This window comes from Neofelis nebulosa, chromosome 2 (assembly GCF_028018385.1).
Source record: "Neofelis nebulosa isolate mNeoNeb1 chromosome 2, mNeoNeb1.pri, whole genome shotgun sequence".
Classification (NCBI taxonomy): domain Eukaryota; kingdom Metazoa; phylum Chordata; class Mammalia; order Carnivora; family Felidae; genus Neofelis; species Neofelis nebulosa.
This window is the reverse complement of record NC_080783.1, coordinates 201,360,254-201,378,257: the sequence shown is the minus strand read 5'-3', so window position 1 is coordinate 201,378,257 and position 18,004 is coordinate 201,360,254. Positions and strand designations below refer to the sequence as shown.

Sequence of the window (18,004 nt, the reverse complement as noted above, 5' to 3'; positions counted from 1 at the left end):
CCTGGTCGTGTCACTGAACTAAATCTAGAGTTCAAAGCCACCTGGAAAGAAGGGCCAGGGACATGAAGTTCACCCCTTAAAATCGATAAAGGTCCTGGGACCAGAGGAGACAGCTGGCACAGGCTGGACTTCTCAAGCTTGTTTTCCAAGTTTCGGAGATGGTAAGCCACTGCGGGTTGATGGTCGCCAGGTGGGCTCCAGAATGCAGATCTGGAGCGACGCTAGTGTGTGCTGTTAACCTGCTGTGCTGCTAGGCTGGCAGGAGTAGCCACAAACGCCTTTAGTATCAGGAAGTGAGTACCAGAGCCTGGGTGAAGAAAGGTCTTTTTGCTGGGGGCTCAGGGAGCAGATCAGTGAAGAGGCAGCTTAGGGGATGTGGGTGGTCAGTGATGCCAGGGAAGTGCAACATTAGTTGCTCTGGAAGGTTTGGGGTTTGGGGAAACAAAGAGAAGGAAAAGGGCACTGGAGAGAAGAAAAGGTACAGTCATCCTCTTGAGGGGACCCAGGATCGTCTCAGTTCTATTCATTTTCATGCAGACACAATAAACAGGACAAATAAAACTGTATGAGAGAGTGTAAGAGGAGGAAAGGGCACAGGGAGAGGTGAATGCATGCTGTGGGTGGGAGTTAGAATTTTATATAATGGCCAGGGGATGCGTCCCTGAGAAATGGATTCAGCCCTGAAGGAGATGAGGGTCAGAACCACACAGGGGCACCGTATCCCAGAGACCAAATCAGCAGCGACTGGTGGGGGAGGCTTGTGCGGCTACACTGGCCTAGAGCCAAGGATGCCTGAGAGAATGGTTGGGGCGGGGGGAGGGCGCGGGGAGGCCCTGCTTCCTGACATACATAGAAAGGTAAGGCTGAAAGGATCTCTAGGATCAATCCGCCCAGCGATTCCCAGATTTGAATTTCACGGATCCGTAAAATGGCCGACATGGCTACCAACTTAATTTTAACAGAAGGCAGTAAAAACTACCAACCAATATTTTCATCGTCTCAGGATAGGATATTAACAGCCTCAGAAAAATGACCATTCTTTTGACTACATTTAAATACACAGAAACACATCCATAAGTAAAATCATTGTGATTTTTTTCAACTCACTGGGAATATCAAGGGTTGAGACCGCAGTGGGTGGGCTTAACGCCCAAACTAGTCTCCGACATTTCCTAATGGTTTCACTAACACAAATATTGTATTTACTTTTCCATGCTTCTTCCTGTCATACATGGAGATTGGGTTCAGGGGAGAGGCCATATATACTCCAAGAGAAGACAGTGTTTTAGGCAATTCCCCACTTTCCCCTGAGAAAAATCCAAAAAATGTGTTTTTACCGTTTTGGCTAAATCTATAATCACTGAATGAAATTATCAAATGATGGTAATATGTAATTAAATTGAAACAACATAGTGTACTACCTAAAACCTGTGGAACGAAGCAGTCATTTCTTCATTTGTATATAGTTTACAGTTTTTTGTTTTTTTTTTAACATTTATTTATTTTTGAGACAGAGAGAGAGCATGAACAGGGGAGGGGCAGAGGAAGAGGGAGACATAGAATCTGAAACAGGCTCCAGGCTCTGAGCGGTCAGCACAGAGCCCGATGCGGGGCTCGAACCCACAGACCGCGAGATCATGACCTGAGCTGAAGTCGGACGCTTAACCGACTGAGCCACCCAGGCGCCCCTATAGTTTACAGTTTTAAAAAGATGACAGTGACATTATTTACAATTAGAAATTTCAAGATTCCTATTACGATTTTTTTTTTTTTTTTTTTTGGTAGAGACAGAGAGCCCATGTGAGGGGCAGAGAGAGAGAATCCCAAGTAGGCTCCACACCCAATGCAGAGCTCAACTCGGGGCCTGATCTCATGACTGTGAGATCATGACCTAAGCTGAAATCCAGTTGGACGCTTAACCGACTGAGCCACCCAGGGCCCCAAGGCAATGCCCTTTTCTAAGGGGGAATTGATCTGGGAAAATACATCTTACAGTCTGACATGTGTGGTACTTGGAAGCTATACCCAAATTCTGGCCTCCTTCACTGGAATAAAAGGCAAATAGATTCTCAACTGTTTTCCAAACCAGTGAGGGACAGTCAGACTCGAATCTGAAGAAATGAAATGAGAAAAAATTGTTGATGTGACATGAAATCAGGCCAAATCAAGCAAGGTTTGGTACCAGTTTGTCAGTTTTATTGCTTTTGCATTTTCAGCTCATCACAGCAAGGTATTGATTTCTCTTTAAGTTTTAGCACATTTGACAGCAAATGAAAGCTCTGATCATTCCAGTCCTAAACTTTAAAAAGCAATAGATTTTAGAAACAATTAAGAAATAAACTTTCCATTGCAAGTTATTTTAAAATATTTGTTATTTCCCCCATGTACATTTATTTATACCAAAAATTTTTTTGTTTTTTTGCTTTTTTTTTTTTTTACTTTTTTGATGAAATTAATGACTGAATTATTGAAAGGGTGCCATCATTCTAATGAGCTCTTCAGATTTTCTTCTAATGAAGCCCTATTTAGAGCCTACTTTGCTGGGCAACTGGGCTGATCCTACTCAGAAAAGACACAGGAGCAAACTGTATAGAAAATAAAAACTTTATTCTTTCAAGTTTATAAGATAGTTCCCATTACATATAACATTATGGTCAAGGACTCTACACAGCCACGAATGCCCGCAGTCACATAAATATATCCAATCCACTCAATGCCTTCTCCTGCTAAATGAGGCCTCAGAAGTCCAGAGGGTCATGTTTTGAATAGAAGTTATCCTTAATGAGATGGCTCCTGTCAGTGCATCAGGAACTAGCCAAGGAGCCTTGCTTGTTGGAGCTGACTCAGAGAGGAAGGGACAGAGGGCCTGCTAATGAGGGATGGGACAGAACTAGATTTTTCCCTCATAGTTTAAGATATTTTAGAATCCCAGAATTCAGATTTGGCTTCTTTGTAAGTGTGAACATCTGGAGAGTTCCAACTTTTGGATGAAAATGGAAACCAATTTAGTGGTAAGAAGTAGAAGCCTCCTCAAGAAGGCCCCTAACTGCCCCCCTTCTACAGGAGTTAGGAGAGGAAGACCCAAACTCACCACCGTTGGCTTAGACCAGGAAGGGGAAGAATGCGGCTCTGCCTCTATACTCCTCTCCCCCATGGTTCAGTGGCACCGACACCCATTCAAAGCAGTGAACATCTTGGTGCTCCACATGCTGCAGCTAGAGTTTGCCAATCAGGTTCTACCTGGAGCTTTAAAGGTGAGCTTGTGTAAACTGCGAACAAGCTGTGGCACAAGTCTCCTGGGACACTAGCTTTGCCCCCCACCCCCAACTTGCAGAAGACAGGAACACCCCAAACCAAATAAAAGCCCAAATAGGCATCTAAATCTGGAACAGGCATCTATTCTCCTGGACACCAGCAGCCGCCCCAGGGGCATTGGGACAGAGTGATGCTAAGGCACAGTCAGTTTTACATTCGAAAGTCAAGCCACCTCTTAAACCCAGGACACATCTGACAACTTCAAATCCCGTACTAGAGACAGTCCTCACCGTGAAATGTGCAGACCCATCTTATAGAACCCACAGTGCCCAGCTGGGGGACAGACGCATCACGTGGCTAATTTCCTGGGGACACTTTCACATAAAGAGGCTTCCCTCTTGAAGAAATGACCCACCGTATCCTTTGGCTCTCAGCTTCCAAGAGCTCTTGGTGCTACCCACTTACTTTCTTTTCCAGATCTTTGTGCTGGGGAGGAAGAAAACACAGGGTAAAAGAAGAACACTGCATTCTCTGGACAACTCACTTTGGCAAAGAGGAATCAGGGAGCTCCCACCTTCTGTCTGCCTTATAAGGAGGGCAGCAATAACCAGAAAAATGCAGAGGTTGTTCTGCTCAATAGAGCTTCCTCACCTCTTTTAGCCAATTTCAAGTTCCTTTTGCAAAGACTGAAGCTGGGCAGTCACGGCGGGGAGGAGGAAATGCCATTGAAAGAGGGGTCCAAGTCATATTACAGGGATAAAGAGCTTCTCCCAAAGGGCAGGGAGAGGGAAGTGTTTGCGTGTGGACCTATGTGTGGGGTACCCACATCCACAGCCTCACGAGCCAGAAGTATAGTGCCAACCAGATGGCCTATGTCCAGTGCAAGAAACCAACAGTTATACTGCCAGTATGGGGAGAGCTTGGGCCCTGGAAGAAAGACCCATCATGGAGATTTCTAGGATCAATTATCAAGCAAGGCAGAGCAGCATCTGGACAGCTATGCTGAACATAGACCATGGAAAGTTGGCCTCAGAGTACATGCCCCGTCTCTTCCCCCACCTGCCAATGGAGACAAGGCCAAAGAGGCAGCTGAGTCATGAGCACTGACTTCAACTCCTCCCCCAAAACTGTTCCCCTAAAATTGTGAGTAATGAAGCACTTTCTCAATCAGTTCTGAAGGAATGTGTATATCAGCCTTTCTCTGCTGCTATTTGGGTGGCCTGACATTGGAAGGAGTCTGGCCTCTTTATGCTGCAACATCTCTGGAAATGGATATGCAGTATCTTGGAGGGCAGGCAATTATAGCTGGGGTTGGTCAAGGGATGCCTCCTACTGAGGACCCAGACTGCATACCTGAGGTGCTTAGATGATTACCTCTCTCCATGCAGCCTGGGAGAGGCTGAACTTCCTCAGCTCTAGGGAGTTGATCATGCCTGAGCAGATGCCCCGGTTGGTCTTGGAGGGATGAAGCATCCACAAACACAGCTGGGCTGTAAGGCTGGGATTAGTTGCCCGGCACCCACCGATCTTCCCAGAGGTCAGGGTGAGAGATGTTCCTCCATTTGGCCCAGGAGTAAATGTTCAGGCATAGAATAGGGTTCCAGCACCCTCATTTAAATCAGGAAAGTCTTTCTGGCCTTCTGGTTTCCCATTTTACAATGGGATTTGAGAAGCAGGCAGAGATCTGGGTAAATATATGCCCAGAATACCTTTCTTGGCTTAAGGGCTTCAAAGGAAGTCAAATGTAGTTAGGAGTCTATTCTTAGACTTGATTTAACTTCTTGGGTCCAAAGCCGAAGGATTGGCCAGAGCTGCATGGAGGTGGATGTGAGGTACAGAAGGCAGGAAAGGGGCAAGAATCTAGTACTGATGACTAAGAAGGAAGAGAAGGCTGCAGGGGTGAGCATCTGTTGGGGAAGGGTGCTTCTCTGCAGGAGGAAAAGATGGAATCTTCTTGTTTCAAGAGCCAAAGCAGCAGAAATTCATACGAAGCCTTAGTCCTTTTCCTCCAGTTTGGAGGTAAGCCCACTGGGACACAGCCTTTGGATAGAGGCAAGCTGAAGGCTTAGAATTTACTGTCTTAAGAGGGGGAACTTCTAGGGTCGTGCCATTTGGTTAAAGGGGGACAGGGAATGGAAAAGCGACTAAGGCTTCTAGGATGGGAAACACCAAAGTCTAAAGTTAATCAGTGTCCAGTGCCCCACAGTTCTGCAAACTAGGAGATGGAAGAACAGGAAGGAAACCACCCTAGAGAGCAGACCACTGGAGCAGCTAAAGAGGTGCTACTGTCACAGAGAGGTATTTTAGATATTTCAATCGCTATTTTCCAAGGAAACTTTACACACCCCTTTCTTGCTAGAAAAAGAAAGGAGGGAAAACCTGCTTCAGAGACCAGACCCTTAACTATAAAAATAACGTGTACATTCCCTGGGAATATGTTCTACAGCTAAGGAGATTACAAAGACTGCAAGAGATGGTATCACAAAAGTCTGCCACATTTATCCTGTTAACTGCAAGCTCAGAGCAGTTCTCAAACCGGTCATGAACTAAGAGTGCAACTCTGCCCCAAGAATTTCCTTTTCTTTTCTTCATTTTTTGAAACAAAATAAAACAAAACAAAAACCAGAAGAATTAAAAGCACTGTAGCTGCGGTGAGTCTATCGTTCTCTCAATCCAACTGTCTCCTGCTTCTACACGAGGATGAACACGGGGCTGCAGCTCGCTCTTAGCAAAAATAAGCTTCAGCCCTTGCAGCTGTTGGTTCTGACGGTGTTCTCACCAGTGTTCCGTGGACAAAGAGAGAGAGACACGCACACACAGAGACAGAGACAGAGACAGACAGAGTTCCCAGACAGTTTCAGTCTCCAGCTCCCTTCCGGAGTGAAAAGGAGCTCATGGGGAAGGGTCTTCATTCCAGTTCTTAGAGAAAATCAAGCTCCAAAGCCTGGTGGAGGGACACTAGGTCTCCATGGTTTGTGATTCTCCAGAAAGGCATGTTGTGCTGGAAGAGAGGGGACAGTTGATAGGTGATTAACCCAACTTCTTTTGGGAGCTCATATTTATCCATATACCCATTCCTCTCACCAAGATACTTGGTACTCCTCTCTACTTCTGCCCACCTTCTAGGGCTATTATAAGGATCAAGGGAGTCCTATGTGTAAGGACTTTGTACACTACAGGACACTTTAGAAAAGTGAGAGATTTTTTATTAGGTCTTTAGTGGTAACTGTGCATTTATGATATATGCTCATTCTAGCTACTACATAGGGTCTTTAGGATCAAATAAAATGACCCACATAAGAAATCAGTATTAATATTACATTGCTTTTTTATAGATGGTTAGTAAGTTTCAGAGCTACAAAGCCCCTATCTTGTTTACAACTAAGATGCAGAATACATACATCTGAGAACTAATAATCCCATTTACTATGTTGTCAGAATCCTGTGCAGAATCCTGTGTGTTCTGGAAGCCACTTAAAAAAAATTATTCAGCAAAACTAAAAGGCAACCAACAAAATGGGAGAAGATATTTGCAAACGACATTATCAGATAAAGGGTTACTATCAAAATCTATAAAGAACTTATCAAAGTCAACACCCAAAAAACAAATAATCCAGAAGAAGAAATGGGCAAAAGACATGAATAGACACTTCTCCAAAGAAGACATCCAGATAGCCAACCGACACATGAAAAAATGCTCAACATCACTCATCATCGGGGAAATACAAATCAAAACCACAGTGAGATACCACCTCAAAACAGTCAGAATGGCTAACACGAACAGCTCAGGCAACAAGAGATGTTTGCAAGGATGCGGAGAAAGAGTATCTCTTTTGCACTACTGGTGGGAATGCAAACTGGTGCAGACACTCTGGAAAACAGTATGGAGGTTCCTCAAAAAACTAAAAATAGAACTACCCTACAACCCAGCAATTGCACTACTAGGTATTTATCCAAGGGATACGGGTGTGCTGTTTCAAATTTTTTTTTTTTTTTCATCATTTTTTTTTTTTTAATTTATTTTTGGGACAGAGAGAGACAGAGCATGAACGGGGGAGGGGCAGAGAGAGAGGGAGACACGGAATCGGAAACAGGCTCCAGGCTCCGAGCCATCAGCCCAGAGCCCGACGCGGGGCTCGAACTCACGGACCGCGAGATCGTGACCTGGCTGAAGTCGGACGCTTAACCGACTGCGCCACCCAGGCGCCCCACGGGTGTGCTGTTTCAAAGGGGCACATGCACCCCCATGTTTATAGCAGCACTATCAACAATAGCCAAAGTATGGAAAGAGCCCAAATGTCCATTGATGGATGAATGGATAAAGAAGATGTGTGTATATATATATATATATACGTATATATATGTGTGTGTGTATATATATATACATATATATACGTGTATATATATACGTATATACACACACACACACACACACACACACACACACACACACACACAATGGAGTATTACTCAGCAATCAAAACTAGAGAAGACAAATATCATATGACTTCACTCATATGAGGACTTTAAGATACAAAACAGATGATCACAAGGGAAGGGAAGCAAAAATAATATAAAAACAGGGAGGGGGACAAAACAAGACACTCCTAAATATGGAGAACAAACAGAGGGTTACTGGAGGGGTTGTGGGAGAGGGGAGGAGCTAAATGGGTAAGGGGCATTAAGGAACCTACTCCTGAAATCACTGTTGCCCTATATGCTAACTAACTTGGATACAAATTAAAAAAAAAAAAATTAAACTAAAAAAAATTTTTTTTTTCCTGTAAGCCACATTTTAAAGAAGGGATCTGAAAAATCCAAGTGTTGGAAACCATGTTCTATGAAGCTGAAGGGGATTAGCTCTACTGACTGTTTTGCTCAAATTGGTGGCAAATTACCTGGAACACTGTAGTCCTACAACAGTTATTTTGGCATGCAGCTCAGGGTTTTTTCAAGCATGCTGCTCACATATAATATTTAAAGGGCTTTTAATATGCAGAAGAGGAAACAGACGTGTTATGCTGTGCTCAGGACTAGGACCAGGATGTGAAAGTTAGAGACATGAGTTTTAGTTCTGTGGAAGGAGGAACATCCTAACAGCTTGGGTGGCGCCATGGTAGAACAGGACACCTAGGAAGCGGACTCCCCATTCTTGGGTTTATTCAAGCAAGAATCAGAATGTCTTCTGTCAAAGTGGCTGCAGAAAAGGTCCCTCACAGGGTAGAGGTTGAACTGGATGGAACTCTAAAGGCATTTTCCAATGGGTATATCAATAATAGATGATTTTTTTTTTTTTAATTTTTTTTTTTTCAACGCTTTTTATTTATTTTTTGGGACAGAGAGAAACAGAGCATGAACGGGGGAGGGGCAGAGAGAGAGGGAGACACAGAATCGGAAACAGGCTCCAGGCTCCGAGCCATCAGCCCAGGGCCTGACGCGGGGCTCGAACTCACAGGCCGTGAGATCGTGACCTGGCTGAAATCGGACGCTTAACCGACTGCGCCACCCAGGTGCCCCTTTTTTTTTTTTTTTAAAGAAGCCAGTTGGACATCACTTTGGCTTCTGCAGTTAATATTCTTTTTTGTTTTAATTGTTTACTTATTTATTTTTAAGTTCATTCATTTATTTTGAGACAGACAGAGAGCGCGCTTGCAGGGGAGGGGTAGAGAGAATCCCAAGCAGGCTCCGCACTGTCAGCGCAGAGCCTGACATGGGGCTCGAACTCACAAACTGTGAGATCATGACCTGAGCAGAAATCAAGAGTCAGGTGCTTAACCAACTGAGCCACCCAGGTGCCCCTCAATGGTAGATGATTACAGGCATCAGCTTAGAGGCACCAACTCTGCTAACGACTGAAGTTGTTCTTTATCTCCCCCACTCCCTTCTTCAAACCAAGAAGCACTGATGCCTCCATCTACTAGTTTCTAGTGTCTTTCCCAGAGGGCAACAAGTACTTTAGAATCAAAGCCTCAGAGATAACACATGAGAAAAAAAGAAAAAGAAAAAGAAAGAAATGCTACATAAAATGGTAAATGAAAACATTATGAGGTAATCATGCCACCAGATTACCAATCACACAGTTTATTAATAGTGGAAGTTTTTACATTAACTGGGTGAAGAAATCAGGACAGCTGGTCCTAGTTGGCAACCTACCACCTCCAAGTCTAAGAAAGAGAGTTGCTGGAAAGAAACTAGGGTAGAGGAAAAGAACTTCTGCAGATCCATTTAATAAATGCAGAGGAGGATAAGTAAACTGTCCAAAGTCACACAGCTAAATAAACAGATGAGATCTGAACCAATCTACTGTTAGATTACAGAGCCAAGACTCTTCCATCTACTGTTTCCTGTATTAAGATGAGGTGACCTGGAGTTGGGACCTGCATAGTGAGGAGGTTAATGTCAGAAGAATCCTTCCTGGGCTTGGAAGCAGAAAGGATTTTATCTAAATTTCTACTTGATTATACTGGCTTTTTGAAGATCTAAAGCCTGGAAAAGTCAGAGTGATTTGCTTTTTTTTTATTTTTAAGAGAGAGAGAGAGAGAGAGCGCGCAAGCATGAGTGGGAGGGAGGGGCAGAGGGAGAGGGGGAGAGAGAAAGAGAATCCCTCTGAGAGGGGCTCAATCCCATGACCCTGGGATCGTGACCTGAGCCAAAATCAAGAGTCAGATGCTCAGCTGACTGAGCCACCCAGGCGCCCCTTTTTGTAGTGAAGTTTCACAGTCTTGGGAAGGCACTGCCCTCTAAGATGAAATTGGAAGATGGGGGTCCCTACAGCAGGGCTCAAAGATTTTAAAATTTGAGTGGCAAACAGAAGGGGGATAAGAAGGATCTAACAGCTTATAGGGAAAGCTCTATTTGGGGAAACAAACGAACCTCTTTGAAGAAAAACGGGAGAGAAAGAGAAGGGAAAACACTAAAGACACAGCAGATTGCTAAGATTTCTGACTTTTACCATCTTTCTAATTGCTTCATGCATTCCCACACGCACTGTTCTCTTTACCTGTTTGGCTGCAATTTCTTCGTCTCGCCCATCTCCAATCACTACATACGTGACTTTCTTTCCAAACCTAGACACGATTCTCTCGAAGCAGCTCTCCTTACCTGATGAGAAAAAGAAATTTCCCATTAGGACATTCTCCCTACCTTTTTTCAACACCAAAGAGAAGGGCTGCTGCTGGTTCACCTGTCTATGCTTGGACAGAACAAGTAGCAGCCCATGTGGGTAGTTTGGTGGGGAGTAAGTGTGACAGCTAGAGATCCAGCAGGCCCGCTACCCAAAGAATGGGAAACTGGGCTATTTAGACAACAATGAAGCCATCAGGCTTTCTAGGCATTGTGCTTTCTAGGTTCTTATTTTAATCTTCATATTTAGGGTAAAGCCCCTAAGATCTCAGTGTGGGGAATTTTTATACATGGGAAGCAAAGGAGCCTAAAAAGTGTGACAGCTGGGATACCACTTCTCTTCTTCCTATCTCCTGTACTTTATAGCTTACAAAGCAGCTTTCAAGGGTACTCCTTTAATGAATTCTCAAAATCATCCAGTGAGATAACTACTATTTCATATTTACAGATGAAAATGAGACTGAAAAGATTAGAAACTTGTTCTAGATCACAAACAAGCTAGTAGCTACACTTTGGACTCCTGGTTCCAAGTCTAGGTTCTGGCTATTATGCCATGATGAAAGGATGATTTTGGAGGGAAACTGTTTTAGTATAGGAAAAAAAAAAAAGTGGAAGCATAAGGTCCTGATTTGTTTGTAACAAGAAATGGGCTAACGGCCATTTTCCTCCCATTCTTCATCTTCCAGAAACAGTCCTAGTAATGGGTCTTATGTCTTTTGGTGGGGTAGAGCCCCAGAGTGCCAATGAATATGGCAGTACATCTGTCACATCCAGAATATCCTATTATATGTTGTAACTGTAAGCAACTGAGATAGTGTATCTCTGAAATTGACCTTGGGAAAGGGTGATTTAAATCCATGCAGACAGTTGAAAAACACTGGCAATGTATCAAAATTCAAATCCCATGTGAAACACACCAGAAAGATGCACAGATGATACTGGTGTAGGAAAGATACTTTAGTTGCATAAGTAAACAAAAAGGCAATTATCTCCCTTGCTCTTTTCACCATCTTAGACTTTATTTCCCTGTTTCTGTTAGGCAAAGTCCTAACTCTGCTTTCTTCGTCATCCTGCTCCATTAACCTCATCCTTTCTTCTTACCAGACCTGTGACTTAGCACCAAGGTTCCTGAGTGACGAAGAAAAAAGTGCCTCTTCCTCAAGGCACTTGACTGCCATCTGCTGGAAAATTGTTGCAATAAGTATATAAATACATGAACTGGAGAAGACTAGATCGTAATTGACAAGAAAACCTATACACCTTTACTCAGAAGTCCTGCTTGGCACATCTAAGCAACTGCAAGTCTTTGAAATCTCTAGCCCAACTGGCACCTCAAACCAGGTGAACTAGTCACCTGGACCAAACACTAGTCCACTTTGGGCTTCAGTCTCCCACTTGTGATAAAAAGCTTGGCTCAGGTGCCCTCAGGTCCCTTTCAGTGCTAACACTTTGCAATAGCATTGTGATGTTGGACATTCGAATCAGGCAATTCAATGTTTGCAGAGTAAATGCATATTAATCTCATAAATTATTCAGTAGATGACTATAATCCATGTTTTGAGCCCCGATTCAAATATTAAATATTTCCACTAATAATAAATTTTTATTATGTTCAAAGAGCTGTCTTAATTCCATTCCAAATATTACATCCTTATGACCTAAGCCAACCACTGCCAGACCCAGTCTACTTTATGATCTGTCTATAGAAAAAAACCTTAAATCAGATTTTAGACTTTTTCCCCAAGACCCAACAAAGGAAATGTCTCCTATTTAGAGACAAGGACACAAGAGATGTTTTCATTGTTCTGGCATGTAATGATCAAGGATGAAATACATTTAGGAATGTCTCCTCTAAAAGGATTAAGAGATGGAGAGAGTTATTAACAGCTCAAAGTGAAGAAGTAGCTACATGAAAAAATGACTCCCAATACCATTGGTAAATATACCTCCTCCATTTTACTCTCTCAAAAAAATTCTGGAGATGAGCTTTCCATTCAGGAGGGTATGGACAATGGCCACTCAGCTTACCAAATGTCAAACAACTGCAAGACTTTATTTATTTATTTATTTTAAAAAAAATTTTTTTTTTAATGTTTTTTATTTATTTTTGGGACAGACAGAGACAGAGCATGAACGGGGGAGGGGCAGAGAGAGAGGGAGACACAGAATTGGAAACAGGCTCCAGGCTCCGAGCCATCAGCCCAGAGCCTGACGCGGGGCTCGAACTCACGGACCGCGAGATCGTGACCTGGCTGAAGTCGGACGCTTAACCGACTGCGCCACCCAGGCGCCCCTGCAAGACTTTAAACAAGCCTTTGGAGAATATTAGGTTTCTGGGCTTCCCCTATCAAAAACACTTATGACATTTTCAGAGATGATTTTGAGAAGTCTTGTTAATGTCCAAGATAACAGAGTGGCAATTAACAGAACCAAAGCTCTGAAATCATTTCAGAGGAAGGAAACAAATATTTCATCTCCTTGCTCCCCATTTCACAGTTCTGTCAAGGAAAGCCTTAAGCCTCTCACTGTGGTTACCAAGGCACCAGGTACCCCTATAGCTTCGTAAATCAGCTCTGGGTGAAATGAGATTGAGAAAAATTACCAAATAAGCACATGTACTGTCAAAGGGAATACAATCATTCCCACTCAATGGGTGTCAGGACTCAGTATAAAAAGCACTGCAGAAGATCTACCTTTCAAGTATGAAAGGCTTTAGCGAGTGCTCTGGGTTCTTATGAAATGCATAGTGAAGCAGTGGCAGCAAGAGCAAAATATGAAGGGGGGCTGGATTTCCCCTAATCTATTGTAAATGAAATCAACATACACACTCAAAAAAGAATAAACTAAATTCCTGTATACCTTCCACCAACCCACTTTTGTCAAATCTTAAACACTTTATCTTTGCTTTAGATAAAAAAATAAGAATAATGAGATATTAGATTTTTTTTTGAAGTTTCCTGTGTATCCTCACCTGATGACCCTTCCTTTATGCATATGTATCCATTAACAATGTATGGTATATGGCTGTGAACATTTTTGACCTCTAGATAAACGATACATGCTGTACTTACCTATCTGCAATGTGTTTTTTGTGTTGAACATTGTTTTTCATATTAATCCTTGCAGATGTATGTAGGTTAGCTCATTCGCTTTTAACTGCCATATAGCATTCCATTGTTTGGATATATCTATTTATCCATTTTCTTTTCATGGACAGGTTCACAGATAGGCTGTCTCTAATTAGTTTCTATTATGAACAATGTGGCATCAAAAAAAAAAAAAAACATTCTCACACATGTCTCCTTGTGGATGTGGGAATTACTTAAGGGCAGGGGTTGGCAAACTACCTGTAGAGAGTCAGGTAGTAAATAGTTCAGGCTTTGCAGGTCATATGATCTCTGTTGCAACAACTGAATTCTGCTACCGTAGAGTGAAAGCAGCTATTGAAATGATCCGACATTGCTATGTTTCAATACAACTTTATAGAAACAGGCATTGGGCAGAATCTGGCACATGAGTTAGAGTCTGCAGACCCCTGTACTAAAGTGTATCTATCTAAAAGTGGAGTTGCTTAGGGGTGCGTGGGTAGCTCAGTCGGTTAAGCATCTCAGGTCATGATCTCATGATAACTTCGGCTCAAGTCATGATCTCACGGTTTGTGAGTTTAGGCCTCACACTGGGCTCTGTGCTGACAGTTCAGAGCCTGGAACCTGCTTCAGATTCTGTGTCTCCTTCTCTCTCTGTCCCTTCCCCACTCATGCTCTCTCTCAAAAAATAAATAAATGTTAAAAAAAATTTATAAAAGTAGAGTTGCTTGATCACAGGGTTATGCACATCTCCAACTTTACAAGACGTTGACAAACTGTTCTCCAAGAAGGGCTATATCCATTTTCAATCCCACAGATAGAGTGTTTCCATTTTCTTGACAAAATTGGGCACTGTTAGACTAAGTCTCTATCAATGTGATGAACAGGAAATGTATCAGATTTTAATTTGCATTTCTTTAATCTGAATATCCTTAATTGGTGAGGTTAAGGAATTCTTCATATGCTTACTGGCAACCTGATTTTCCTTTTCTGCAAACTGGCTGTTCCAAGGTTTCTGTCCACTTTTCTAGTATGTTGTTTGTTGCTTAATGATTTATAGTTCTTTATGGATTTTGTATACCAATTAACAAGTAAAAGGGTTGCAAATATCTTGTCTGGTTTGTTTTGTCACTTTATACGATCTTTCACTGGATATAAAATTAAAAGCTTCATCTAATCAAAACAATAATTTTTTGTTTTTTAGAACTATTTTTGGGGTCTATTTTTTTTTTAAGTTTATTTATTTTGAAAGAGAGAGAAAGAGAGAGAGAGACAGCGAGCAGGGGAGGGGCAGAGAGAGAGAATCCCAAGCAGGCTTCGCACCATCAGCATGGAGCCCTATGTGGGGCTTGAACTCACTAACTGTGAGATCATCACTGAGCTGAAACCAAGAGTCAGTGCTCAAGCCATGGAGCCACCCAGGCACCCCTAATTTTGGGGTCTTTTAAATGAGATCCTTTTCTACTCTTCTGTATTTTCTTCTAAAAGTTAAACTTCTGCTTACCATGTTTTTTTTTTTTTTTAATCCATTTGGGATTTATTTTTTCAAATAGCATAAAGAAGGAATATAATTCTGCTTTTCTCTTCATATGGATAGATAACCCAATTAGCACCAGCAAGTGAAGATAAGTTCCATGAGTACAGAGGATTTTGTAACTGCTGTATTCCTAGCATCTTGGCAATACCTGACACACAGGAGGCATCGCTATTGTCCTTCCTCATGTGTGAATCATTTCCACCTGCATATCAACTTGGTAGAATTTCTCTTATGTTCGAAAATCTTCTTGAACCCATATACTTCTCCAATTACTGCCTCATTTCTTTGTTATTTTTTACAATTGATCTAAAGTGTTGTCATATGGTTGACTTCTCCAGCTCTTCCCATTCTCTCTTAAGTCCATTCCAATTAGGATTTCACCCCCATCATTTTGCTCAAACTGCACATCAAGATTATTAATGATCTCCTCCATGTAGCTAAAAGCAACCTTATTTGATCCATCAGGAACATCTGACTGGAGCCTGGAACCTGCTTTGGGTTCTGTGTTTCCCTCTCTCTCTCTCTGCTCCTCCCCCATGCGTGCTCTCGCTCTCTCTCTCACTCAAAAATAAAAAAATTAGGGGCGCCTGGGTGGCTCAGTCAGTTAAGCGTCTGACTTCGGTTCAGGTCATGGTCTGATGGTTCATGGGTTCGAGCCCTGCATTGGGCTGTGTGCTGATAGCTCGGAGCCTGGAGCCTGCTTCTGATTCTGTGTTTCCCTCTCTCTCTGTCCCTCCCCTGCTCATACTCTGTCTCTCTCTCTCAAAAATAAATAAAACATTAAAAAAAATTTAAAAAAAGGAAACATGACTTTCTTTTCCTGATTGTCAGCCATAGTACTTATGACCATATGACATATGTAGGTTACTTACTAACTTATTTACTGACCGACCATTTCTTCCCACTAGGGGCAAGGATTTTTGTCTTTTTGGATCACTGCTGTATCCCCAACGCCTAGCAAAATGCCTTGCATATAAAGGTGACCAAGAAACATTTGGTGAATGAAGGAACAAAAATAAATGTCAAAAGGGTTTGGTGGGCTTATAACCTCCACAGGTCCTGGGATACAAAAAGAAAAAAAAAAAATCAGACCTACTTTTTATGGAGAAAGCTGATCAGTAGGCATGTAGTAGATTAAAAAAATGAATAACCACAGCTCAGCTTCAAACTCCAGGAAGTACAATGGTACAATGTGGAAGTAGAAGCTGTAAGCAGAAAGAGTCTGAACAGGCGAGGAGAGGGTTGTCATGTTCCTCTTTCCCTGACCATGTGTAGCACACAAGAAGCAGAGTGAGATTCTGCTGCCTTTTTTTTATTAAAAAAAAAATTTTTTTTACATTTATTTATTTTTTGAGAAACAGAGTGAGACAAAGCGTGAGCGGGGGAGGGGCAGAGAGAGAAAGAGACACCGAACCTGAAGCAGGCTCCAGGCTCTGAGCAAGCGGTCAGCACGCAGACTGATGCGGAGCTCGAACCCACAAACTGTGAGATCATGACCTGAGCCGAAGTCAGACACTTAACCCACTGAGCCACCCAGGTGCCCCTCTGCTGCCTTCTTAATAGAACAAGTTGGTCTTGTATAAACCTGGCACCAATTAATTAATTCAGCAGATGTTTACTGAGTACCCACTGTCTCACATATTTGGTACTGAATACATTTTTAGGGGTTAAAAAGTACCTTCATATAGTCTCATTTGATTTCACAACCTATCTGGAAGTTTCTCATTTTATATAAGAAAACTGAGGCTCAGGAGATAAAGTAATTTGCCTAAGGTAAGAACTAGTAACTGGGAGAGATAGGACTTGAATTCTAGTCCTTATTACTATTTTTTTCCTTTTCAAAAAACTGTGGTAAGAAACACGTAACAGAAAATTTGCCATCTTCACCATTTCTAAATGTACACTTCAGTAAAGTATACTCACATTGTTGTGCAACATATATCTCTAGAAATTTTCATGGTGCAAAGCTGAAATTCTATACCCATTCAACAGCCAATTCCCCATTTCCCTCCCCTCCAAGCCCCTGTTTAATCGCCATTCTACTTTCTATTTCTATGAATCTGACTACTCTAAGAAGTATTTGTCTTTCTGTGACTGGCTTACCCCATTAGCAGAGTGCCTTCAAGGCTGATACGTGTGGCTGTATGTGACAAGAGTTTCTTCCCTTTTATGACTGAATAAAACCCCACTGTACGTATACACCACATCTTGTCGAGCCAATCATTTGATGGACATCTGAGCTGCTTCCATCTCTTGGCTACTATGAACACAGGTGTGCAAATATTTTTTTGAGAACCTGCATTCAATCATTTTGGATATATACCCAGAAGTGGGATTGCTGATCATATGATAGTTCTATCTTTAATTTTTTTGAGGAACTGCTGTATGGTTTTCCATAGCAGTTTCAACATTTTATGTTCCCACCAAAAGGGCAGAAGGGTTCCAATTTATCCACATCTTTGTCAACACTTCTTATTCTTTTTCTTTTTAATTTTATTTTTAAGTAAACTCTATGCCCAACATGGGGCTCGAAGTCACGACCCCGAGATCAAGAGTTACGTGCTCCACTGACTGAGCTAGCCAGGCACCCTTATTTGTCTTTTCTTTCTTTTTTCTTTTAAAGTGTATTATTTTGAGAGACACTGGAGAGAGGGAGAGAGAGAATCCCAAGCAGGCTCTGTGCTGTCAGAGTGGAGCCCAATGTGGGGCTCAACCCCGCAAACCATGAGATTATCACCTGAGCCAAAATCAAGAGTTGGACACTCAACCGACTGAACCACATGGGCTCCCTTATTTTTCTTTTTTTGACAGCAGCCATCCTAATGGGTGTGAGAGATTTCACCATTTTTAAGTATGCAGCTTAGCCTTTGATTTTTAATCTAGTGCTTTTTCTATTATACTCTACTGCAGCACTCTCTCTGTGAAAAAGAAAAAGAAACTTGGAATGAGGCAAAGGAGATTTGTAGGGGCACCTGGATGGCTGAGTCAGTTGAGCATCTGACTC

The 18,004-nt window shown here is 42.3% G+C and overlaps 1 protein-coding gene across 2 annotated transcripts in view; it reads right to left on the bottom strand.

Moving 5' to 3' along the window:
- Positions 1–2,588: 2,588 nt before the first annotated feature.
- Positions 2,589–18,004, bottom strand: part of EYA3 (EYA transcriptional coactivator and phosphatase 3) — a 98,812-nt gene continuing 83,396 nt past the window's right edge. For both annotated transcript variants that reach the window (XM_058718418.1, XM_058718419.1), the window contains 2 exons: positions 10,256–10,356; positions 2,589–6,256 (listed from right to left, as the gene is read on the bottom strand). In XM_058718418.1, the coding sequence (XP_058574401.1) occupies positions 6,176–6,256; positions 10,256–10,356 (182 nt within the window). In that variant the 3' untranslated portion in view covers positions 2,589–6,175. The remainder of the gene's footprint in view (positions 6,257–10,255; positions 10,357–18,004) is intronic.